The 27090-nt window shown below is 46.3% G+C and overlaps 1 protein-coding gene across 1 annotated transcript in view; it reads left to right on the forward strand.

The window, feature by feature from the left end:
* Nucleotides 1-27090, forward strand: part of LOC101551014 (transmembrane protein 180) — a 63890-nt gene that overhangs the window by 34123 nt on the left and 2677 nt on the right. The window contains exon 7 of the mRNA XM_055136799.1: nucleotides 15457-15594. Coding sequence (XP_054992774.1) covers nucleotides 15457-15594 — 138 coding nt within the window. The remainder of the gene's footprint in view (nucleotides 1-15456; nucleotides 15595-27090) is intronic.

Raw genomic sequence — 27090 nt, forward strand, 5'->3', positions numbered from 1 at the left:
GGGCAGGCAGTAATTATCAGTGCTCAAGAGTTACTCCTGGCTCTGCACACAGGAGTTCCTCCTGACAGTGTTGGGGGACCATATGGGATGCTGGGGATCCAACCCAGGTTGGCTGCGTGCAAGGCAAGTGCCCTCCCCTACTGTACAATTGCTCCAGCCCCAGAATAGGTGGTTTAGTATAGCTTGAAAAGTATGGATTTTTTTTTCTTAAGAGGAATAAAATTTATCGCTATTTATTTTTCTTTTTGGTTCACACCCAGCAATGCACAGAGGTTACTCCTGGCTCTGCACTCAGGAATTACTCCTGGTGGTGCTCAGGGGATCATATGGGATGCTGGGAATAGAACCCGGGTTGGCCACATGCAAGGCAAACGCCCTACCCACTCTGCTATTGCTCCAGCTCCCAATCGCTCTTATTTTTTTAATTGTTATTTTTATTCTGCCTAACAGTAGTGATATCAGTCTTACCTTTGCAAAGATTAGTTTGCAATATAGGAGAGTTTTGAAGTTAGCAGAATGACAGGAAATCTTACTTCGAGGGGGAGGGGATCCTCCCAAACAGTGCTCAGGAGACCCAGAGGCCCCGAGCAACAGTTCTTGGACAAGTGGGCCAGTTATTTATTTGTCTATTGGGTTTTAGACCACACCCAGCTATGCTAAGGGCTGACTCCTGGCTCTGTGCTCAGGGATCACTCCTGGTGGGCTCAGGGAACCATATGGGGTGATAGAGATCAAACCTGGGACAGTCACGTGCAAGGCAGTTTCCCTCCCCCACTGTACTATCTTTCTGTGGATCAGTAGTTGATTGTGGTGCTTCTCTGGCCCTACAGAGATGGAGGTTACCTGGGCCACACTGGGATGCTCTAGGGCCTCTAGAATTCTACCCAGCGGTGCTTGTGGGAGGCCTCCGGGGATATACCTGCTGTTGCCTGAGGGACCATGTGGCACTGGAGATCAGATCAGGTCAGATGCAAGACCACGACTTTAACCCCTGTCCTCTAGCTCCAGTCCCTGCTAAACTGATTTTATATGAGAAGTGCTGGTGTGGATCTGAGCCAGAAACAACCTGGCAGGCAGTGACGTGACTATCGCAGAGAGATTAAGGAGTCAGAATCAGCAGAACTTGATGATCCCAGTGATGAAGGCATGACTCACAATTGGGTAATTGTGCTAAGAAGTGAGCCGAGGGCCAGAGAGATGTACAGGGGTTTAGGCCTTGTAACAACCAAGCCACAGTTTGATTCCCAGCACCATCTATGGTCCCCTGAGCACTGCAAGGAGAGATCCCTGAATACCACTGGGTGTGACCCAAAATCTAATTTAAAAAAAATGAGTACATGAAAGGCAAATGTGGACAGTTCTAGAATACATTTCTTTTGTGGAATTTGAGGATATTATTATTTTTTTCCTACTTTTTTCTTTCCCTATTTATGATTAAAGCATTGTGATTTACAAAGTTATTCATAGTTGAGGTTTTAGATCTACAATATTGCATCACCAATACCACCACCAATATCAACTTCCCCCCACCAATGTTCCCAGGTTACCGCCAACCTTGATGGACATATTTCCCCTCACAACCCCTTTCCATCCCCTTCCATTCCCCAGCCTGCCCTCCTGATAGGCACCTTTCGAAGTTTGATTGTTAAAAGTTTGGCTTGCTGGACTCTGTGGTTTAAATATTTGGCTCTATCATTCCTTAGTACCACCTTAGTACTTAGATAAGCACTGTTTTGGCTCCCATTGCGTCTCATCTGTCTCTTCTCCCCCTCCTCTTCATTCTTGCTTTCCTTCTCCCTATACTCTGGGACCAAGGTTTATCAGGGCACTTTAAGATACTGTGTTCCTGCATCCGGTTATTCTAAATACCACATATAAGTGACAATGTCCTCTGTTTATCCTTCTTTTTCTGACTTCCTTCATTTAACATGATGTCTTCCAGCTCCTTTGAAGATATCCTTTCTTAGTCTCAGCCTCTCCATCTACTAAGTGGATTATTTCCCATCTTCACCAGGGAAGTGGTTAGGTATTTAAGTAATGGGAAAACTTTGGGTAACACTTAAAAAATAAAAAAAAAAAACCAAAAACCACAGGGAGGGGCTCAAGAAAAGAGGAAAAAATTCTGGAATAAAATGATTCAATGATAGAGTGGGAGCTAAGAAGGAAGGCGTCACTTGTGCCACCCCCCCCCCCACTAAATCTTCATTGAGATGGCCAAGATCCAGAGACTATAAAATAAAGCTCCCAGAAGAGAGCAACGCAGAATCTCCTGGCCCCGCACCAGGCTGTCTTCACCAGGGCACCTCAGAGGAGGATGGATTAAGTTTCTCTCCCCGCCCCAAGCAGAACCCCGGCAGCAAAAAACCTCCAGAACCCAGTTGCAGCCATGCTTAAGGCCACTCTCCACATGCTCGGAAGAGCCTCACCATGAAGGAACCAGCAGAGGAACCCAGGTATGTGGGACCTGTGGCTGAGATCTCCAAGCCTGCTCGGATCAGGACTAGGTTTCCTCTACCCAGATCCCTAGTTTTCCAGTAGCTAGGCAGTCACACCCACACACTGCCCTCCCGTCCCCGCCTGGATCATGTAATTTCATCAATGACCAAGATCTATCAACTATAAAATAAGGCTCCCAGAAGAGAGAGATGCAGTATTTCCTGGGCACATGGCCGCATTCATGGCCGCATGACCTCTTGTACTCTAGCCCACAGATGTACCTAAAGTAACTCACATTTGGTTGGTTTTAACATACTTGCTTGTATTCTCTTATATGTGGGCTTAAATGGCCCCAGAATGAAATACAACAACCTTCACACACTTCCCTCTTATTTTGGTGGGAAGATGCTTGCTGCTGGTGTGGGTGTTTGAATATTATCTGTAATGAACTATTGTGAACTACTTTATAAAAATAAAATGTATAAAAATTTTAAAAAAGAGAAAAAGAAGAAAAAGATCTTCATTGAGAACAGAGCCCTGCAAGCAAAGGTCTTCAACCTTGATGCGTATTAGAATCAATGGCAGCTCGGAGAAGTGCTGGGGCCCAGCCCTCTGTACCCTTAGATGGAGCGTATGTGGGGGCATCAGCATATTTTCAAGCTTCCTTGGTTGTTCTATTGTGCAGCCACTGTGCAGAATTACCTAGAGATTTATTTCCGTGGATACAGAGGCCCCAGAGACTAATTCTTGTTGACTCGTGTTGTGTAGACAACCACACAAGCTGGCGATGTTCTCTCTTGACAATGTAGGCACTCAGGTATCATTTACCTTGGAGCGATAATTCAGCGTTTGGCATCTTGTGACCGTACATCACTCATGCTAATCTGAAAGTACTGGCTTGAAGTTCAGAGACTAATTGAACACTTAGCAGAGTATGGTTGAATGAACAGAGCGCTATGAGATTCACCAGTGTAGTGAATCTGGCTGACTCAACAAATAAATAAATAAGTAAATAAAAAATAAATAGGCTTGTTTGAAATAGATGTCATATTTGCAAGTGGATTTTCTGATAGCTGATGATTAATTTTATACTCACACTATGCAAAATTGTAGAGTTCAAGGGCTTAATTCTTCCTTTAGCCATTTTTGAAAGATAGTCTGGTTCCTTGCTATGGCTAGAGAAATCTGTCAGGACAATGCCTTTAGTAAGTTTAAGAGATCTACTGACCACTATTTTGGGGTGGGGGGACATGGACACCCGGCCATGTCCAGGACTTACTCCTCTACTCTGCTCCCAGGGATCACTCCTGGCAGGCTTGGAGGGCTGCCAGGGATTGAACCTGAGTCAGCAGCCTGCAAAGCAGTTCCCTGCCCACTGTTCTCTCTCTCTCCAGTCCCAAGAGATCTGTTTACTTCTCATTGGCCCGAGGACATGCTCTGCAGTATCCAGGAAACATAATGGTTAAGCTCTGTGCTCAGGCGGTTCTTGGGGGACCCAATGTGGTGCTGGTATAGTACTGGGTAGACTGTGTATAAGGCAAGTGCATGAACTCCTCTACTATTTCTCCAGTCCCTCATTAAGTTCATTGCTACTGACGACTCTTACTGAACAGAGGCAAGAAAATCAACTTGTCATCTTTTCTGATGATAGGGGAGAAGTGCTTCGAGTATCAGAAATTGATTATCTTAACTTATCAACTCTTCTTAAGATTATCTTAACTCTTCTATACATGCACGCACAGCTCCTATTTTAAATATGACAACAAAGTCCACCCTGCGCAGGACATAATGACAAATGAGGCTCTTGTAGGTTATGTAAGAATATGGTTCATTTCACCATATTCTGCTTCTTCCCTTGGAGCAGTTAAGCATTCTTTTATCAGCAACCATTTGTGGAGCCGCTATGAGGGTTTAGCACTGAACGGGGAGTGAGATAAAGTGGTAAAATGTGATACCTTTCTGCGTTTGGGTGTTCTCTTGGCATCAGCGGGTGAGGCATGCCCCAAAGTCCAGCATAGCAAACTAAGTCCAAGGTGAGATCAGTACAGAGGGCAGGAGACGCGTGTCCTGCTCCCTGCCACGTGTCCCTCTGGACTCCGTGTGGGGGCTTGGTCTGACAGCCCTGGACCAGTCACCGCTGCTTTGCTGGACATGCTGGAACAGAGAGATTCTGCCCATTGCACTCAGAAATGCCAGTTTGGTTAATGAATTATAGTGTCATCTATAGCTACTTGGCGGGAAATGTAAATCACTCATTACTTTTAAAATGGTCTTTCATCATCAATCTGTTAACTATGCTAGTATGTGTTTTTATTTATTTTGGTTTTGGAGCCACACCTGCAGTGCTCAGGGCTTACTCCTGCCTCTGAGCTCAGGGATCACTCCTGGCAGGGCTTGGGGGACCCTATGCCACGCGGGCGATCAAACCCAGGTTGGTCACTTGCAAGGCAAGTACCTTAACCTCTATATTATCTCTCCAGCCCTCCTACTGTGTGCTTTTCTCTGAAAGCCTGGTGATGAATACTTCCAAAATTGTGTTTACGGCCAAAGTTTAAAAAGTGACTTTTTGCGTATAAGTGGATCTACAGGGAGAGCATCATGTTAAGTGAAATGAGTCAGAAAGAGAGGGACAGACATAGAAAGATTGCTCTCATTTGTGGAATATAAAGAAACAGAATGGGAGACTTACACCCAAAAACAGTAGAGATGAAGACCAGGAGGATTGCTCCACAGCTTGGAAGCTGGCCTCACATGCAGGGGGGAAAGGCAGCTCAGAGAAGGAACACCAAGTATGGGTGCTTGGAGGGGAGATGAGTGCTGAAAGTAGACTACAGACCAAATGATGGCAATTCAATACCTCTATTGCAAACCACAACACCCAGAAGGAGAGAGAGCAAAAAGGGAATGGCCTGCCACAGAGGCGGGGTGGGGTAGGGAAGGATGGGGTGGGAATGCTGGGAGGGATACCAGGATCATTGGTGGTGGAGAATGGGCACTGGTGAAGGGATGGGTGCTCGATCATTGTATGACTGAAATGTAAGCATGGAAGTTTGTAAGTCTGTAACTGTACACCACAGTGATTCATAAAAAAAAAATAAATAAAAATTAAAAAAAAAAGAAAAAAGTGACTTTTCTCTTAAAGATATACAACGCTTGAACTGCAGCCAAGAAGCATTTCTGAAACAGCTGCTTCATGGTGAATCATTGACAAATTAAAATAAGCTCAAGACTTCGGGTGTCTTAAGTGATGGAACATATTCTTGGTGTTGAATTATAGACAAGTAGTCATTGAAATCAATTTAAGAAGTGTTTTCGGAAAACAAATATTTTCCAGAGTTTTGCTGTCACAACAGACTAGAAATTCTCAGACAAGAAGGCTCTCCCGTTGGTTTAATAATATCTGTTTCGTATTTGGACCAAATTGGTGGTTTTAACTGGCGTTAGAGATTAGGTTATCTAGTCGAAAAATGAGCTATTCTTGCATATTATACTTGGTGCTAGTAGATTTCAGTTCTTTGAAAGTATCAGTTCTGCTACAGTTTTGAAGTTCCTGTCTTGTTTTTTGTTTTGTTTCTGGGCCACACTTATGGTACTCAGGGCATACTCCTGGTTGTGTGCTCAGGGGTCACTCCTGGCAGGGCTCAGGAGACTATATATCATGCTGGGGATTGAATCTGGGTTGGTCACATACAAGGTAAACGCCCTCGTTGCTGTATTATCTCTCTGGCCCAGTTTTAAAATGCTTATTATAATTTTAAATATAAATTTATTTATATTATAATATCAAGATTTACAAAGTTGCTCATAATAGAGTTTCAGGCATATAATATTCCAACACCCATCCCACCACCAATGTCAACTTTCTTGCACCACTGTCCCCTGGTTCCCTCCCACATTCCAGCCTGCCTCTTTGACAGGCACATTTTCAGCTATAGTTTGGATTTCCTGCTTCCGGTGTTGTTGACTGTGGTTTGGTTATTGTGTGGTTTGTTTAGTGAGTCTACACCACTCACTAACGAACCAGGGCCCTTGAGCTCTGTCCCCTGCTAATTCCCATTCATTTTTTTTAAATTGTCCCCCCCCCTTTTTTTTAATAATGTAGGAGTACTGCTATTTTTTCAGCCATTGATTAAGTTGATTGAATTGGGCATGAACTCCACATTACTTTTTTTTTATTCTATTCTGAATGTTAACTTTATTTTATTATTTTATTATTATTCCCCCCCCCCCTTTTTTTTTTTGCTTCAATGTGAGAAACAGTTACAAAGCTTTCATGTTTGAGCTTTGGTCATCTAATTATCAAACACCTATCCCTTTACCAGTGCACAGTTTTCACCACCAAGATCTCCAGTATTTCCCCCTCCCCCCAACAGCCCTGTTCCAACCCTTCCCTGCCTGTGTGAAAGAAAATTTCCCCCATACTCTCTCTCTACTTCAGTTACATTCGATATTTCGACACCAGTCTCACCACTACTCAAACCTGCTGAAAAGGCAATGCTAGACAATTTGTTTTGTATTATGGATAGAATATAATGTCCAGGAAATTCTGTGTCATTCTCTTCCGGGAGCTTTAGTTTATAGTCTCCGGGTCATGGCCATCAATGAGATTACATGGCGCCAGGAGTAGTTTGTGGGTGTGACTGCCAAGCTACTGGAAAACTGGGAACCTGGGGGAGGAGGCTGAGTCCTGATCTAAGCGAGCCTGGTGCTCTCAGGCATGGATTCCCGCCTACCTCTGTGCTACAGGCCCTAACTGCACTTTTGACGTCTTTCAAGATTTATGGGTCTCTGAAGTAAGGCCAATAAATGAGCTTATATAACTGAGCTGGAAGTGGTTTGTGGGGGTGTCTCCCATATACCTAACTCTTGGCGTTTAATTCTTGGTAGACTTGGCCCCAAGTTGTTGGGATCTGGCAAAGGCACAGCAGCAATTTTGGGGTACCTAGAAGCCTGAAGGCATCATCAGGCTGCTGATGCACTCGCCCCACAGGTACAGGTTTACCTGCTGGTGGCACCATGGCCCCGCTAAATTGTTCCCTTAATTTCCTTTTCTCCCTGTCCTCCTTCCTATACTCTGGGGTAAAGGGTGCTGTAGGTATCCCTTATTTATTTATTTATTTATTTATTTATTTATTTATTTATTTTTGCGCCACACTTGGTGATGCTCAGGAGGTTACTCCTGGCTCTGTGCTCAGGAATTTCTTCTGGCAGTGCTTGGGGAGTCATACAAGATGCCAGGGATCAAACTTGGGTCGGCCGTGTGCAAGGCAAACACCCTACTTGCTGAATTATCTCTCTGGCCCCGTATCCCCTTTTTAGTCCCTTGTATTTTTCCCTCACCCCGTTATTCTGTATACCACAGGCAAGTTGATATCATTCCATGTTTTTCCTTCGGATTTACTTCACTTAACATGGTCTCTTCCAGTACCATCCAAACACAGGGGTCCAGTGACAGATGAGTGGATCATGAAAGTGGTATACACACAGAATACCCTGCAGCTGCTTGCTAGGGTTAGTTACCATTTGTTTCATTTTTTGGCTCTTTTGGGTCGCACCAGGCGATGCTCAGGGACTCCTCCTGACTCTGCACTAAGGAACTACTCTTGGCAGTGCTTGGGGAACTATATGGGATGCTGGGATGTTTCTCCTGAGCACCACCAGAAGTGATTCCTGAGTGTAGAGCCAGGAATGAGCCCTGAGTACTACTGAGTGTAGTCACAAAAACAAACAAACAAACAAAAAAATCAGCTTCTAACTTATGAGTTGTGTAATTAACCAGTGTAACCTAGGTGAGCCTTCTTCGGGTTATTGTGAAAAATTAGTGACAAGTGATCTTGGACCAGGCACTCAGTAGACCTGCAATGCATCGTCTTTTAGGTCATCGTTATTCTTACAAGAAACTCATCTCATATCTACTATCAATGAAGCAACAGCTTGTGTGGATTCAAAGTTTCCTTGACCTGAATTCCGAAGATAAGGTACAGGCCCTGAAACCAGATGTAGATGTCTTGGTTTCTTCCATCCGAGAGCCCATTCTCTGCAGTCCTGCTCATCAATTCTGGATTCACTGGCGAGTCCTTTGACACGACTGTCTCTTTTCACACACAGGACCATTTTGTTGACTCCATCAAGAAGCACCTTTCTTTTTTTCCCGAGTCTTTAGGTATCATAGTGATAGTGGGGAAGCAGAGTGGAAAGGAAACAGGTTTGGCTTTAGTTTTTGGTTTTTGTTTCCCTTGAGGGGGGTCACATCCAGCATTTCTCAGGGCTTACTTCTGGCTCTGTGCTCAGGGGTCACGCCTGGAGGGCTTGGCCCCCCTATGGGGTGCTGGGGATCAAACCCAGGTTGCACACATGCAAGGCAGGGCCCTACCTGCTACACTATCTCTCCAGCCCCTGAGTACTTGTTTGCTTTTTGTTTTGTTATCACATAGCGCTGAATTTACCCATGATTTAACAGGTGTGGACTAAGACAAAATAAGGAACCAGAAGTCAGAAGGCAATGTGTCAGAAGCCTGCAGGGAAATAGCTTTCTTTAAGCAAGAGAGCATGAGGAGAGAAAATCTGGTGCCCAAGTTTTCTGTAAATGGAGCTGCAAACTGTTACTGATATGAAATTAAATCAAGTCTTTGTTGTTCTTGTTGGGTGGGGCTTTGGAGCCATACCTGGTGGTGCTTGGGATTTATTCCTGACTCAGGAGTCACTCCTGACTGCTTGGAGGGTCTTCAGGGCCGGGATCAAATCAGAGTTGGCCTCCCGAACTTCATCTGCACCATCTCTGTCTCTCTGCCTTCCCTTCGATCTTCTTGTCTCTACAAGAATGCGAGACGTATTGAGGAGAAAGGTTATTGTTGATTTGTTGATTCTCTATTCCAAGCACTTAAAAGAAGTGTGAAGTAAGTATTGATTGAGTGAACGAAATTATAGCAGGAGTCAGGGATGCTATTTCCACCAGACATTCATGAAACTATCTGGTTAAGATTGAGGTCAGCATTCTGAAAACAGAAAATCAATCTCTCTCTCTCTCTCTCTCTCTCTCTCTCTCTCTCACACACACACACACACACACACACACACACACACACATGTCAGTCCAGTTCTTCTGCCTGCTCGGCCCCAGGAAGCCAATCAGTGAACAGAGGGGCCAAGAGAAGTATCACGAGTGTGGGCCCCTGCCGTATCAAGTTCAAGAGACCTGTGGTAAAACCCGGGCACCATCCTTTTCAAGCCTCCTGTGTCCTGGTTAGTCGTGGCCAGTTAGAAATCCCTGAATTCCCACTCCCCCCACCCCACCCCCACCTCAATTGTGGTCAGTGGCTGTCAGGTGATGGTCATTTGGAACTTGAGTGCAAGTGGAAGGACTTCGCTTAGATCCCTCTGACTATGAGGGATGAAAACCGCCACCCCCAGCCCCTCTCCCCGCCCACCCCCCCACAGGCCCAGCTAAACACATTTACATCAGTGCTGCGTTTTGTGTTAATTAAATCACATCCACATGGGAAACCCTGCTGGTACATGCTGGAGTCAATTTGCATCGGAGGAAAAGGGGGGAACTTAGCTAGCTTAACTGGAGAGCCAGGCAGGGCGGGGTGCAGGTTGGGCCCGGGTGACGCCAGGACTCTGCTTCTGTCCGTGACTTGCCCTGCGGGTTGGGTGCAGGGAGGACTCCAGGGGTCCGTGAGCCAAACAGGCGCAGCTCCTAGAGGAAGCGCGGTACTCTGTAGTCCCATGGGCACCCCAAGAGGCTCTGGAGGCGTTGGTGCCCACCCCATTGGCAGCCCGGGGGGCCAGAGGTGACAGGACTGGGGCCAGCTCTGAGCTGCCAGTGCCAGCTGTGCTGACCCCGGGGTGGGTGGAGGGCGGCCATGGCCGAGCCTTCAGGATGAAGACAGCTGGCAGAAGGGCGGAGAAGCTTTTTCTTTTCTTTCTTACGGTCTTTGGTGCCACACCTGGCAGAACTCAGGGGTCACTCCTGACCCTGTGCTCAGGGACCACGCCTGGGGGGGTGCTGCAGGACTGTGTGTGGTTGGTGCTGGGATTCGAACCAGTGTCACGTCTGCAGTCACATGCTAGGCAAATACTGGAACCTTTGTACTCTTTCCAGGGTAGGGTCTTCTCTCTCCCTTTTCCTTCCTTCCTCCCACCCTCCTTCCCTCCCTTCCTTTCTCTCTTTCTTCTTTCCTTCCTTCCTGCTTTCTTTCTCTTTTTCTTTTTTCCCTTTCTCTTTCTCTCGTTCTTTCATTCTTTCTTTTCTCTTCTCCTTCCCTCCATCCCTTTGTTTCCTTGTTTCTTTCTTTCTTTCTTTTTTTTTTTTTTGCTTTTTGGGTCACACCTGGTGATGCACAGGGGTTACTCCTGGTTCTGCATTCAGGAATTACCCCTGGCGGTGCTCAGGGGACCATATGGGATGCTGGGAATCAAACCCGGGTCAGCCACGTGCAAGGCAAACGTCCTACCTGCTGTGCTATTGCTCCAGCCCCAAAACAAAATAATTGTTACTGAATGAAACTTACTTAGAGAGACTTGAAGGTAGAGAAAGAGGAAGTATGTGTTCTAGAGAGAACATGGGCTTTTCCAGAGCAGAAAAAGCTAGCAAAGAGAAAAGCAAGTTGGGGCTGGAGCGATAGCACAGCAGGTAGGGCGTTTTCCTTGCACACAGCTGACTGAGGTTCGATTCCCAGCATCCCATATGGTCCGCCAAGCACTGCCAGGAGTAATTCCTGAGTGCAGAGCCAGGAGGAGCCCCTGAGCATCACTGGTGTGACCTAAAAAAGCAGAAAGAAAGAAAGAAAGAAAGAAAGAAAGAAAGAAAGAAAGAAAGAAAGAAAGAAAGAAAGAAAGAAAGAAAGAAAGAAAGAAAGAAAGAAAGAAAGAAAGAAAGAAAGAAAGAAAGAAAGAGAGAGAGAGAGAGAGAGAGAGAGAGAGAGAGAGAGAGAGAGAGAGAGAGAAAGAAAGAAAGAAAGAAAGAAAGAAAGAAAGAAAGAAAGAAAGAAAGAAAGAAAGAAAGAAAGAAAGAAAGAAAGAAAGAAAGAAAGAAAGAAAGAAAGAAAAAAGAGATAAGCAAGTGAGATACGTGTTCAAGGGAGATCATGGGCTTGCAGAGCGAGCCGAGGGGCTTTCTCTTAAAGTAAGTCCAGGAGAAATTTTTACAGGCTTCCTTACTCACCTTTTGGCCCTTTTGGCCGGCCCCCAAATAAAATAACTCCCTGAAAATTACCAAAGAAAAAGACAAAATTCATGTAATGCCCAAGGAGGCCCTTAAAGTATGAAGCTTAGAGAATAAACCCAGCGGCCATCTGATAGCTGATAAAGCTCCCGACAGAGCCCTAATCTGTGAAGAGCTGCCAGGGCAAAGGAGTCCTTGACTGTTTTGGTGTGGGCTATACTAGTGAGCTCAGCGGATCCTTCCCCCAGCGGCCTGCCTGCTCTGGGGGTTAAAGGCTCCTCTTCATCTTTACAGTAGGGGATACCTCTCATACAGACCTTCATGGCCTGCTTTTGGTGGGGGATCAGAGACCACGCCTTCCTGTAGGAGAAAGAAGGATTTGGGACATTATTCCTCCACTAGCTGTTTCTTCAATTAGACTGGACCTATCGGCTACTTTGGTACATCTTGGGGCGGCCTGATCTAGTCCCAACAGAAGGAGCACTAGAAAGACAAAACACTGTGGGTCATGCATGAGAACCTCTCAGTACTTTTTATTGCAAACCATAATGCCCAGAAGAGGTGGAGTGGGGGGGGCGGGGGAGAAAGAGAGAGAGAGAGGGAGAGAGAGAGAGAGGGAGAGAGAGAGGGAGGGAGAGACAGAGGGAGAGAGACAGAGGGGGGAGAGAGAGAGGGAAAGAGAAGAAAGAGAGGGAGAGAGGGAGAGAGAGGGAGAGAGAAGAAAGAGAGGGAGAGAGGGAGAGAGAGGGAGAGAGAGAGGGAGGGAGAGACAGAGGGAGAGACAGAGGGAGAGAGACAGAGGGGGGAGAGAGAGAGAGGGAGAGAGAAGAAAGAGAGGGAGAGAGAGGGAGAGAGAGGGAGAGAGAAGAAAGAGAGGGAGAGAGGGAGAGAGAGGGAGAGAGGGAGAGAGAGAAGAGAGGAGGGGGAGAGAGGGAGAGAGAGGGAGAGAGAGAAGAGAGAGGGAGAGAGAGGGAGAGAGGGAGGAGGGAGAGAAGGGGGAGAGAGAGGAGAGAGGGGGGAGTGGGGGGAAAGGGAGAGAGGGGAGAGAGATGGGGAAAGAGGGAGGGGGAAGAGGGAGAGGAGGAGGAGGAGAGGGCAGAGGGGCAGAGGAGGGAGAGGAGCAGGAGCAAATGGGAGGGTGATGGGAGGGAAACTGGGGACATTGGTGGTGGGAAATGCACACTGATGAAGGATGGGTATTGCAACATTCTGAATGAAGCACAGTCATGAGCACAGAAAGCCTGGGGAGGCAAAGGTGAGGCGGCATCCTGGCAGCAGTCTTGGCGCGTCGTCGACTCCTTCTGAAGCAGCAGGTGGTGGTGCCCGAGTGAGAAATTCAGTCCAGGGCTCCAGCATGGCCCCAACTCTGATTGCCTGTGGAGGGAGACTGTAGCGATGGGTGGGGGTTTTGCATCTGGTTCGTTTTCGTTGTTGTTGTTGGACCACACCCAGCAAGGCTCTGGGGTACTCCTGGCTCAGTGCTCAGGAACTGCCCCTGGTGCTGTTCGAGAGTCTCTATGGTGTGCTGGGGATTGAACTCCAGTTAGCTACACTGTAATACTGTCACTGTCATCGACTTGCTCGAGCGGACACCAGTAACGTCTCCATTGTGAGACTTGTTAGTTTTTGGCATATTGAATATGTCATGGGGAGCTTGCCAGGCTCTGCCGTGGGGGTGGGAGCTTGCTGGGCTCTCCGTGAGGGACAGAGGAATCGAACCCAGGTCAGCCACGTGCAAGGGAAATGCCCTACCCACTGTGCTGTCACTCCAGCCCTTGGATTGAACTCCAGTCAGCTACGTACAAGACAAGTCCTCTCCCTCTGCATATGATTCTCTAGGTCTTCTAAGTCATGCCTTCTTACCCCACTGTACCCAGCCCACACCTCCTCCTCAGGCCTCAGGAATGTTTCCTCTGTTTATTTTATTTTATTTTTTTGCTTTTTGGGTCACACCCGGCAATGCACAGGGGTTACTCCTGGCCCTGCACTCCTGGCGGTGCTCAGGGGACCATATGGGATGCCGGGAATCGAACCCAGGTTGGCCGCGTGCAAGGCAAACACCCTACCTGCTGTGCTCCAGCCCCAGGAATGTTTCCTCTGGACTCTGCTGACCCTGAGTGGGCCGTGCGGGATGAGTATGAGGTCTCGTCTGATACTTGTGCTTTTCCAGTAATTCTCCGTCATTGCCTGCAACCATGTGTTATGTTTGTTCTAGTTATGATTATTTGATTACTTCTGTACCCGCTGCTGAGCTCTATTGAAAACAGGAAGTCTAGCAATTTGGTCTAGTATCCAATAGTAATACATAGAACGATTCCCGGGCACTAATACACCGAGAACATAAAAAAACAAACAAACACGTACTGTCCTTTCTAGGTAAAGATGAATGATTCTTAGATTCTGAACCTAACAATTGGTCTTAGTACAAAGGTGTAGCGAACTCTCTTTTCTTATGTCATAGACCTTGGCTTTTTCACTTCTTTTCTTTTTTTTTTTAATTAATTAATTTTTTAAAATTTATTTTTCTTTATTTTATCACCATGTGGAAAGTTACAGAGTTCTCAGGTTTATGTCTCAGTTATACCGTATTCAAACACAATCCCTTCACCAGTGCCCATATTCCACCACCAAAATCCCCGGTATATCCCCTGCCCCCCACCCCAACTGTATAACTGATGAATTTCACTTCATTTTCTCTTCACCTTGATTACGTTCCATATTTCAACACAAAACTCACTATTGTTGTGGGAGTTATACCCCCAAACAAGATAACCCTATTAAGGAAGCATTTGATAATTAGTTTTCCATTAAAAGATTGTATGTTTTCAGGTTTTAGAAAAGGTCTTCCTTTGTTTGCTTCTCTGTTGATTGTGGCAAGATGGCGCAGAGGGTGTGTCGAGGGCATGACTTCCGGCGGCCGGGACCACTTGGAGTTTTGGGCTGGCGTCACCCCACTCCAGTGCCCCCCCGAGGCTTGGATGTGTCCCAGTCCCGAATCCCGGAGCCGTGTTAGTTGCTGCTCAGTGTCGCCAGGGCTCCATCTGGAGAAGGTGTGCTGGCTGCACCTCCTCCTTCCGGCTCCCCGGTGTTGTTCGCCCCAATTCGGGTCCGGAGCATTTTCCGGGCCGCGTTGCTCACCAGAATGCCTGCCACTTCTCTGTTGATTGTTTTTCACTTATTTTCTTAGTTGGCTGAATTAATGAGGTGCCAATTTTGATGGCCCAGGCTAACAGAAAGGATCTATGGGTTGGACAGCCTGCACCTGAGTAATCAGTTGCTTCCTTTTATTATAGATAATTTAAGTGAAAAAAATATGATCTATCTGGAATGTAGTTAGAATCATAAGAATCGCTGGGCGTAATAGAAATTCTTGGCAGAAACCAGGCGTTGTCTCTGCGGCATATTATTATTAATGCTAATTTCCTCTTGAAACCTCTAATTGTGTTGAGTAGAAGTCAGTTGAGTAATAGAAATGAATGCCCAGGACCCACCACTTTGTTGAAAACCCATCGGATGATAATTTCCCTATTATTATATAGTTCGAGATGGTGAGAATTTAGGTAAAGATGACCCACCCTCTGTCGCCCGTGTCTTCATAACTTCACCTGCTATCAGGAGCACAGACCTCCCTGCCGGCCTCTTCTGAAGATGAGCAACGGCAAAAATAATTCTTAAATTATTTGCAAGAATCATGATTATTTGCTAACATTTCTGTTAGTTTCTAAATGGGCTCAGTAAGAGCAAAACCTTTCTGAAACCCTTTGTTATGTAGCTTTGGATTAATAAGAAACCTCTGGAGAAAATAATTGTGCTTTTACCCTGTCTCCCCCGCCCTCCCCCCAGTTCAATTCTAGGCCTTCGTGACGCTATGTTTAATTTGATTTGCCTGGTTCCGCTGGGCATTGCAGCAATGCAGATTCTGGTCTGGAGTCCTTTCTCAATGAGAAACAAGACGGATTACACAGGAGCCCTTTTAAGGATAACAGGGGACGGCCACCATGGGATTCCAACAAAGCTTCAATGGGTTTGATCTCCTAGAATTTTTATTATTCTAAAATAATACAGACATAGCGGTACTTTGGATGATAACAGAGAAGACAGTACAGAAGGTAGAATTATTTTCTGTAATCTCTAAATTGCTTAGAAAGCAAAGCAAATAAAATGTTTTATTTACCAGCGTGTTTTAGGGATTTTTTTTTGGACTCTATAATTAGGGAGTTAAGTAGAAGCTGGAACCTTGCTAGACTGTTTCTAATTGGTCTTATAGCCTGGACATCACTTTTGACCCTTGAATTGCTATGTGAGTTACTTTGAATTTCCCAGAAACACCTCATTCTGTGTGCTAGTTTCTCTAAATATTTTTATAGGGGGCCACCCCAGCAGAATTGGGGGAGGGCACCTCTGTGTGTGTGTGTGTGTGTGTGTGTGTGTGTTCGTGTGTGCGTGCACGTGCCCATGCACACGCCCTGGATGTTCTCTGCAATGCTTGGCCAGGTGGTTGGACCTGATAATTCATATCTTGGGCCCAGGGATCCAGTGCTACTCGGGTCTGATGGTGCTCAGGGGACCATTTGGTTCTAGAGATCGAACTCAGGACCTAGACACTGGGGCAATGGTAGAGAGAAGCAAACTCTCAGGGAGGGTGTGATGCTGAAATGTATCATGATGAAACCCTACAACTGTCAGTAACGCACACAGGAAGGAAGGAAGGAGATTCTTCTATTTGCAACAGTATGGATGGATGGGTAGAGTATTCTACTTAGCAATTTAAGTCAGATGAAGACAGATTTTATTTCTATGGGCAATGTAGAGGAAACTCGTGGACTAGATAAAACAAAACTTTTTAGACTCTACGGCCAAATGAATGGTCCCCAAAGGGAAGGTGAAAGGGAGGAGGGGGGGTATAAATCAGATGGAAGATTCAATTGCCCTGTGAAGGAGAGAATTGAACCGTCAGTGATGGAGTCAGTGTAACACACGGGCATGTTGATACACATACTGATACACACCCGAGACATAGGATGATATGAGGAAGTGGGCAATAAATGTGCAATTTAGGTCAATAAAAAAAGTGATGCATGACTTTTGAATATCTTAAAATATGTGTCCCTTCTGCTAAGGACTCCTTTATCTTATGAGTCACGTTGAAAACTCAGAAAGTTGGTTGCATGTAACCAGAGCACCAGGGGTGTGTGTGTGTGTGTGTGTGTGTGTGTGTGTGTGTGTGTGTCAGGTTGTGTCTGTTGCTCGTCCTCCTAGGCCTGTTAACCAACACTAGGAGGCAGTAGAGTGTTGTGCGCGGAGTGTGGGTTCCACCATCCAACGGCCTACTCTAGAAAGCCACCTCCCTCTGCTCATCGGTTCTGGCAGGGCAGAAGCTTCTTCGCTTGCTGGAATCCCATTTGTTGATCTTTGCTTTTGTTTGCTTGGCCAATCGCATTGACTCACTGAGATGCCTCTAGATTCAATGTCATGACGGGGCGGCTCTGCTGTGCTTTCCTCAATATAATTTATTGATCTCCCTTATATACGGAACGTAAGTTACAAGTAAAGAAACAACAAATACTCTTTGGCAATAGAAACAGACCTGATCTTCAAACATACTGGAACGTGGTGGAGGGAAGCTGACACTGGTAAAGTGTGTGGTGTTGGAATGGTGTTTTTTGGCTTGGTTGTTTGGTTGTTTTGTGTGTGTGTGTGTGTGTGTGTGTGTGTGTGTGTGTGTGTGTGTGCACATGAAACCTTACCATTAGCCATCATGGGGCCTAAAGTAGAAATAATTTTTTAAATCAATTTTTTTGAAGCATTAAAGTTTTTATTGAAACTTCCTTAGAAGGATGTAAGGGGGAGAAAGAGACAAGTGCACGTTCAAGAGAGACCACAGGCTGCTCCCGAGTGGAAATAGGCAAGCGGAGAAACAGCGACCAGGAAGCGAGATGCGTGTTCAAGAGAGAACACGGGCTTGAAGAGCAATCAAAATAATTTTTTAAAAAGCCACCTCGGGGCCGGAATGATAGTGCAGTGGGTAGGGCATTTGCCTTGCACACCGAGGCCAACTCGGGTTCGATCCCTGTGGTCTCCAGGAGTAACCCCAGAGCATTGCTGGCTGTGACCCAAAAAGCCAAAAGCAAAAACATTTTTTTAAAAAAGCCACCCCAACCACTTTTTCTTCCTTCCTTGCTTCTTTTCCTCCTCCTCCTTCTCCTCCTCCTCCTCCTCCTCCTCCTCCTCCTCCCCCCCCCTCCTCCTCCCCCTCCTCCTCCTCCTCCTGTTTATGGGCCACAGCCGGCAGTGCTTACTCCTGGGTCTGTACTCAGGGGCCCGTCCTGGCAGGGCTCAGGGCACCACACAGAGGGCTGGTGATTGGCGCTGGAGGGGGCAGCCCGCCAGGCCAGGGCCGTGCTGACTGTACTGGACGGATCTCTCCAGTCCAACTGATGACTGTTTTTTTTCCTCTTGTTTTTGGGTCAACCTGGGTGAAGTTCAGAATTTACTCCTGGTACTTCTGGCTCTATGCTCAGGGATCATGCCCCTGGCGGTGCTTTGGGGCGAGCGGGAAACACAGAGTTTGTTTCCGGGTCAGCTAAGTCAAGGCAAGTGCCTTACCTGTAGCTGTACAGTAAGCTCTGGCCCCGCCAACCCGTGACTTTCTGAGTGGGCAGAGACCAAACTCTCTTCTTTCTTTCTTTTTTCCTTTCTTTTCCTTCCTTCCTTCCTTCCTTCCTTCCTTCCTTCCTTCCTTCCTTCCTTCCTTCCTTCCTTCCTTCCCTCCCTCCCTCCCTCCCTCCCTCCATCCCTTCTTTCTTTCTTTCTTTCTTTCTTTCTTTCTTTCTTTCTTTCTTTCTTTCTTTCTTTCTTTCTTTCTTTCTTTCTTTCTTTCTTTCTTTCTTTCTTTCTTTCTTTCTTTCTTTCTCTCTCTTTCTTTCTTTATTTTCCTTCCTTCCTTCCTTCCTTCCTTCCTTCCTTCCTTCCTTCCTTCCTTCCTTCCTTCCTTCCTTCCTTCCTTCTGAGATACTTGGCATTTTATTTATTTTATTCTATTTTAAAAATGATTTTCTAAAAATCGAATCACCGCAAGATAAAGTTACAAAGTTGTTCATGATTGAGTTTCAGTCACACAATGTTCCAATCCCCATCTCTCCACCAGTGTACATTTCCCACTACCTGTGTCCTCAGTTTCCCTCCTGCCAGCCTCCCTGCCCCACCCCTGCAGCCTGCCTCTATGGCAGACACTTTTCTTCTCTCTCTCTCTCTCTCTCTCTCTCTCTCTCTCTCTCTCTCTCTCTCTCTCTCTCTCTCTCTCATTTTCCTTTCAGGCACGGTGGTTGGCAATACTGTTACTGAAAAAGTAACATGCATTTCACTCTACTTCCTTTCCTCACTCAGTTCTTGTCCAGAGGGATCATTTCCAGCTATTACTGTCCTGGATCTTCCTTCTCTGTCCTAACCGCACTCCCCCCCACCCCCCCAACTTAGTGGCCAGCGCCTACCGTGAACCAGTTGTTCTGGCCCTGGCTCCTCCTGGGAGACCAAACGTTATGAGCCTTGGAGACGTCTGTCAAAAAAACACAAAACAAAGCTGACAATGTTTGACTGTCTATTCTTGTTTCGAGAGAAGACACAGAGACACACTTGGCCGTGACAGGGCTGGGCTGCTTTCATCTGTGACAAGTGGCATGTTGGCACTTACCACAGGGGGTGGGGGTGGAGGGTGGTTGAGATAGAGGAGGGTCCATTATGACAATACTAGTTGGAAAGAATCACTCTGGACAAGAAGTGGGTGTTGAAAGCGGGTAAAGGGATACAGATGATAACCTCTCAGCATCTGTATCACAAACACAAGGCCTAAAATGAGAGAGAGAAAGAGAAAGAGAGAGAGAGAAAGAGAGAGACAGAGAGAGAAGAGAGTGCCTGCCATAGAGGTAGGCTGGGGTGGGGGGGCGGCTTGAAGGGGTGGGAGGGAAACTGGGGACACTGGGCTGGGAAATTACACTGGTAAATGGTGGGGGTTGAACATTGTATGACTGAAATGCAATCATGAACAGCTTTGTAATGCTGTAATAAAAGATTTGTTATATTTTATTTTTTAAATTTTTAATTTATTTTTTTTTCTTTTTGTGTCACACCCAGGATGCACAGGGGTTACTCTGGCCTCATGCACTCAGGAATTACTCCTGGCGGTGCTCAGGGGACCCTATGGGATGCTGGAAATCAAACCCAGGTCTGCCGCATGCAAGGCAAACGCCCTACCCGCTGTGCTATTGCTCTAGCCCCAACTGTAATGAAAGCTTTGTAACAGCTGTAATATCTAACCGTGACTGAAAAAAAAAAAAAAAAGACACATTTGCAAGTTAGCTAAAGGTGCTTTTCACCAAGATTAGGCCATGGCCCAGATCTAGCATTTTAGGGGAAGAAATGCATCTGTTTTCACTTCCGATTCTTTCCCTTCCAGGGACTGGGGCCAGCCTCACAGGAAGGACAGCAGGTGAGCGGGCGCGGGCAGGAGGGCGGCTCCTGCCATCTTAGACATGCAGGCAGGGATCTGGGCTTAGATTCCAGAGAAGCTACTTGTCAAGAGTTCAACTCTCGGGGCTGGAGTGATAGCACAGTGGGTAGGGCGTTTGCCTTGCATGCGGTCGACCTGGGTTCGATTCCCAGCATCCCATATGGTCCCCTGAGCACCGCCAGGAGTAATTCCTGAGTGCAGAGCCAGGAGTAAGCCCTGTGCATCACCAGGTGTGACCCAAAAAGCAAAAAAAAAAAAGAGAAGATTCCACTTGGAAACTTTGTCAGAAGTGTGTACTCTTTTTTTAGTGAATTTTTTTTTTAATTTTATGAAGTGTTATGGAACTCTGAATGTGTATAAGATCTTGTGTTTAAAGTGTGTGTGATAAAATGGAAAATTAACATAAAACACTTAGCTCTTATGTTTATATAGACCCCTTGGGGGCTGTCTACAGAATTCACAAATGAAAGTAAAGAGGTGAAAAATAGATCCAGAAAACAGACAGGATAAGACGGGTCCAATCACACGGTTTTTTGTTTGTTTCTTTCTTTGGGCATTTTGGGTCACACCCAGCGATGCTCAAGGGTTCCTCCTGGCTCTACACTCAGGAATTACTCCTGACGGTGCTCGGGGACCATATGGGAGGCTGGGGATTGAACCCAGGTCAGCCATGTACAAGGCAAACACCCTGCCGACTGTACTATCACTCTGGCCCCCAGCTACAGAGATTTCAATATATATATATACATATATATGTATATATATATCACTTTCACAGAAAAAAATATTTGAGGTTAATGTGATTTTTTCACATTCACATGGAAAATGTCAGGGATATAAATAGAACCCAGGTCTCCTGCCTCCTGGTATAAATGCTTACCCCGCTTTTGATGATAAAAGTGGAAGAGGAGACTGGAGCGATAGTACAGCGGGTAGGGCATTTGCCTTGCACACGGCCGACCCGGGTTCTATTCCCAGCATCCCATATGGTCCCCCGAGCACCGCTAAGGGTAATTCCTGAGTGCAGAGCCAGGAGTGACCCCTGTGCATTGCTGGATGTGACCCAAAAAGCAAAAAAAAAAAAAAAAAAAAAAAGGAACAGGGGGCTGAAGCAATAGCACAGTGGGTAGGGCACTGCCTTGCATGCAGCTGACCCGGGTTCGAGCCCTGGCTCTCCCTGAGCTTGTCAGGAGTGATTGTTGAGCACAGAGCCAGGCACTCCTCAGGCAAGTGATGTCTGGTCCTCGCTGGATGGATGGCAGGCTGGCGGGTCCTCTTCAGTTCCCTCAAGAGGCATGCCCTGGGCCCATCGTGGCTGTCGGGAATCCTGCCGTGTAAGGGATACTGAGAACTGAACCATCTCTCACGGGTGCCTAAGTGAGGCCAAACTCAGGCCAGTGCAAAAGCAAAATCCAGCCCAACCCAACACCTCTTGACTACTTTTCATCGAGAGACTTAACTTTCAACACCTCTAAGCAGCCTCGTGAGGACTTCTCAGCACTCGTGAGGGGTCAGGGAGCACTGACTGGTGACTGAGCAGAGTGGACTGTACCATGAGGCCTGAAACAGACAGATGCAGCCATAGCCGGCTACATAGACGGTCCTTTCTGGGTTTGAGTGAGCCAGTATCCCACACCCTGGGCTGGCCCTAAAGTGGCATTTTTGTTCTGCTTCCTCTGGGTTAGTTTGTTTTTGTTGTGGTGTCACGTGGGGCAGGACCAGGGCTTCCTCTTGGCTCTGTGCTCTGTATTCAGAAGGCCCTAGGAGGTTCCGGGGATCAGACTCAGCTCAGTGGCCTACAAGGCAAGCGCCCTATCAACTCTCCTCTCGCCGATCTCCTCTTATGGTTGTTTTTAAAAGCAAGGGAGTTTCTATTGAAAGAAATTTAAAGAGGGGTGTGTGTGTGTGTGTGTGTGTGTGTGTGTGTGTGTGTGTGAGAGAGAGAGAGAGAGAGAGAGAGAGAGAGAGACAGATAGACAGACAGAGAAAGAGAGAGAGAGAAAGAGAGAGAGAGAAAGAGAGAGAGAGAGAGAGAGAGAGAGCGCCCCTATGTTTTGGGGCCACACCTGGCTGTGCTCAGGGCTTCCTCCTGGCTCTGTGCTCAGGAGTCACTCCTGGCTGTGCTTGGGGGACCATATGTAGTGTTGGAGGTGGGACCCAGGTTAGCTGCATGAAGGGCGACTGCCTTAACCCCTATACCATCTCTCTGGCTCCAGGCTATCACTTTTTAAAGAAGATTTTGTTGGGCTGGAGAGATATTTCAAAGAGTTGGATCTAAGGCTGCCACCCCTTAGTCCTGGTGATTCTCAACGCCACTGAAGTTATCAAAACACAACCAAAGAAGAAAAGAAAGAAGACTTTCCATTTCTTTGTTCTTACTCATTCACTGTAGGAATGCATTTAACAAGTGTGTCTTTCAGCAATTTTATTTTCCAATCTTCAGGATTTTCTTCAGGACAATTTGTGATTAATAGCATGTATCATCTGCCATGTCACACCTGTCATATCAAAAAGACAAAATATTGGGGCTGGAATGATAGCACAGCGGGTAGGGTGTTTGCCTTGCACATGGCCGACCTGGGTTTGATTCCCAGCAACCCATATGGTCTCCTGAGCAACACCAGGAGTAATTCCTGAGCGAAAAGCCAGGATTAACCCCTGTGCATCACCAGGTGTGACCCAAAAAAAGCAAAAAAAAAAAAAAGGCAAAATATTTTCTTGATACATGCTTAAAACATAGATGTAAAAAAAAAGTAACATATTCCTGATACTTAAAAAGGATACATTCTAAATAAGCTAAAGGAGCTAAGCAATGTTAAGACATTCTTAAAGATAATGTGATTTGCTGTGAGTCAAGACAAAAACATCCTCATGGAGAGGCTGGCGTGATGGTATAGTGGCAGGCACTTGCCTTACGTGCACTGATTCGGGTTCGATTCCCAGCATCCCATATGGTCCCCTGAGCACCGCCAGGAGTAATTCCTGAGTGCAGAGCCAGGAGTAACCCCTGTGCAACGCCGGGTGCGACCCAAAAAAGCAAAAAAAAAATTCTTACGGATACACTGCTGTTTACAAAATGTTGAGTTTCCGGTCTGTAAATCAAACAAGACATTGGACATTGCAAAAGTGAATCCATTGTACAATCAAACTCTAAAGGAGTAACTAAGACTTCCACTGTTCTTCAACATGTATTCCATTAAATAACCACAAGCATTGTAGGTGCAGTGAAATTTTTTGTGTCCTCTTATAACTTTTTTTTTTTTTTTAGTGGGGCTTGGATCATACCTGGTTGTGCTCAGGGTTTACTCTTGACTCTGTGCTCAGGGATGATTCTTGGAAGGGCTCAGTGGACCATATGTGGTGCTGGGGATCAAACCCAGGTAGACACATGCAAAGCAAGTGCCCTACCTGCTCTTCTATCTCCCCTGCTCCACCCCATCTCCTTATGAAAGTAAGAGACCTGTGGTTTTCTGTTGAAAATGGCAAGACAGAGAGAGTACAGTGGGCAGGGTGCTTGTCTTGCATACAGCCAACCTGGATTTGAACCCCAGCACCACAGATGGTTCCCCACCCCCCCAAGCCTGTCACAGAGTCAGGAGTAAGCCCTGAGCACCACCAGGGATGGCCCCCAAACAAAACAAAGCAAAAATGGCAAGATCGAGTCTGGCTCCAATATAATTTATGTTTTGGTTATAATATAGATTTTTTTTCCTGGCAGGAAGTCAGCCCATAGAGAATATAGAGTCTTTGTGGTAGAGGAAAGAATAGCTGCTCGCCTCCACTGTCCACCCTTCAAAAGTTTTACGTTTTTATTTTGGGGGGGGGAGTTGGGGGCCCCGTCTGCCAGTGCTCAGGTCTTCATTGATGCCCTTGTACCAACTCCCTAGCCCGGAATTTGCTAATTTTAAGAATCCCTGTGGATCAAAGGAGTTGAAAGGGGAAACTGTGATGGGAATAATACTAAACTGTAGGAGTTTCCAAATACTGAGGTTTGGGTTATCTAATGGACAAATCTCTCCCCCCTCCTATCCCCCTGCTGGATTCAATGATTTGTCTAAACAATCATTGAAATTGTTTGTTTCTAAGAAAGATCTTAAAACATCTAAGAAAGATCCAGGCTAAATTGTAAAACAAAACCACATTAGTTATGGCTCTTAAAAAATCAGTTATGGGCTGTAGTGACATTTCAGTGGGTAGGGCAGTTCCTTTGTGTGAGGCCAACCTGAGTTTGAGCCCTCACGCCATGTTTGGTCACCCCAATGCTACCAGGAGTAAGCCCTGGGCATTGCTGGGAATGGTCCCCAAACATGCAACACTACAACAACAAAAATCAATCATGAGGCCAGGGAGATAGCTCAGCGTTTAGATGCATGCCTGATATACGTGAGGTCCATCTCTGCCTCCCGCTTAGATGGTGACTCTCTCTAGTTCGCTTTCATCCGTTTTGTTGATTTACTTTTGGTTTTTGGATCACACCTGGTGGTGCTTAGAGCTTATTCCTGTCTCTGAGCTCGGTGATCACTCCCTCGAAGGGTTGGAGGTGCTGGGGAATCGAACCTGGGTTGGCTGTGTGCAAGGTAAGTGCCTAGTCATTACACGATCTCTGTAGATCCACTTCCATCCCATTTTTTTCTTTGTCACACACACCTGGCGATGCTCAGGGGTTACTCCTGGCTCTGCACTCAGGAATTACTGCACTCAGGAATTGGTGGTGCTTGGGGGACCATATAGGATGCTGGGGATCGTACCCGGGTCAGCTGTGTGCAAGGCAAACGCCCTACCCATTGTACTATCCCTCTAGTCTACTTCTATTCCTTTTAGTCTTAAATTTGGGGTGCTGATCAATGCTTTATCCCCAAGGTGAAAGAAAGACATTTATTTGTCCTTTTGCTAGTATTCTTAATATCATTAAAATGGGTCTGCGATCACCATGGAAGCCAGCTATGGAGTTCAGGAAATTGTAAGCAGGTGAAAGGCTCGCATGGAGGTAAACACATGAGCTGGGAAAAGTTTTAGGGTCAGGGGAGAGATGTGCTAAGGGCACGGCAGCCTTGCCTCTCAGATCTCCGGGGTTGGCTGTCTGGTTTTGTGAATCTAAGGTTGGACTGTGCTATCGTTTTAGCATTTTATATCCCTTTCCCTCATCTCATCCGTCCCCCTTCAGTTCAAGGCCCCAGAAAAGGGTCTGGGAGTAGATATAGTCAGAGGAAGAGCCTTTTTTGGGGGGGCTCTCAGACTGTTTCATGGAGGGTCGCTTTGCAGAGGCCATGGTCATGATGGAAAGGAGTATCACGAGTACAAATGCAGTTGATGTTTTTATGGTCTATGAAGCTTTTACTTCAGAAACCTTCAGGTCGGAGCCTGCTGATTCTGAAGATACATTTATTTATTTATTTTTAAATTTTCTCTTTGGGGCCACACCCAGCAATGCTCAGGGGTGATTCTGCACTCAGGAATCACTCCTGGCAGTGCTTGGGGGGACCATTTGGGATGCTGGGGATAGAACTTAGGTCAGCAGTGTGCAAGGTAAGCGCCCGACTCACTGTACAATTGCTCCAGACCTCTACTTTTTGTTGCCATATTTTTGGGTTTTGTTTTGTTTGGGCTACATCTAATGATGCTTAGGGGCTACTCTCAATTCAGTGCTCAGGGGGTTGCTGCTGTTAAGGCTCAGCAAACATGCAATACTGGGTATCAAACTTGAGCCTGTTGCATGCAAAGCATGTGCTCCAACCCTTTGATCTATCTCCCATCTTGTTGCCAAATTAAAAGCAAACAAACCCTGTTCACAGCTCCACCTTAGTTTTGAATTTATCTTTCAAAGTCTGCAGTGATTGAGTCTAATGGAAATGATATTAATCAAATACAGGTAATAATACCCAACATTTACTAATGTGAAAAATTATTTAATATATTCATTACTTATTTTTAGAAATACTCATTATCATAGAGCACATCTATTCAGTATACTGAAGAAAACTCGCTTTCCCCGACATTCTATAAGAAACATTAAAAAAAAAAAAATAAAGCCAGGTCCAAGGACCTGAGTCACGACAGAAATACCAAGAATAGTACAGTGGGTAGGGTGCTTGCCTTGCATGTGGCCAACCTGGGTTCGATTCTCATATGGTCCTTTGAGCACTGCCGTCATTCTTGAGTGCAGAGCCAGTAGCAACCTCTGAGCACCGCCAGGTGTGGCCCCCGAACAAAATAAACACAGAACAGGAAGTGCCTGCCTTTCATGTGTGAGACCAGGTGGATGGCCAGCACCACCCTACATTAACTGTGGACATGTAGCCTTGCCTTTTGGATCCGTGAACCACTACAGACGTGCACTTTCTGTACATTGCAACAAGTCCACAAAAATGTAATTATGAGAGTTTTGTAGATGGCCAAGGAGGCACCTATGGAAATAATCAATGACCAACAGTGATAAATACGATTTTTACCCTCTGAGACAGATTCAGCTCTTTCTTTTTTCTGTAAGCTTACATTTTCCCCCGCACCTCTTTATTTTGGGGCCACCCTTGGCGGGGCTCAGGAACTGTTCCTGGGTCTGTGCTCGGGAGCGACCCCTGGCGGTGTTTAGGAAAACTTCATGCAAGGCAAGCACCTTAGCCCTGGTACCATCTCCTGGGCCCCCTTAACAGTTTCTAATTGAGGAGCAAACATCCAACTGCGGGGATTTGTTGTGACAAGAACAATGATAACAAAGTCACCCAAGCAGAGTTCTGATGGGAAAGTGATCCTGTCAAGATTTGGGGCCCCGTGTACAGAGGGTGATTGCACGGCCGCTTGGAGGCCAGCCCACGCGTCCTTTGAATATCCCCGGCTGCGTTTCCAAACCTGGTGAGAAAGGATATTAGCTCATTAGCTTTCTGTGTAATCCGTGCCTCTTCCTCTCCATTCTGGACACGGGAGGGCTTTAATATCCAGTATGACATTCTGCTAGATGAAGGGAGGGGGCAGTCCCCCAGGGCAC

Source organism: Sorex araneus, chromosome 4, assembly GCF_027595985.1.
Source record: "Sorex araneus isolate mSorAra2 chromosome 4, mSorAra2.pri, whole genome shotgun sequence".
NCBI lineage: Eukaryota > Metazoa > Chordata > Mammalia > Eulipotyphla > Soricidae > Sorex > Sorex araneus.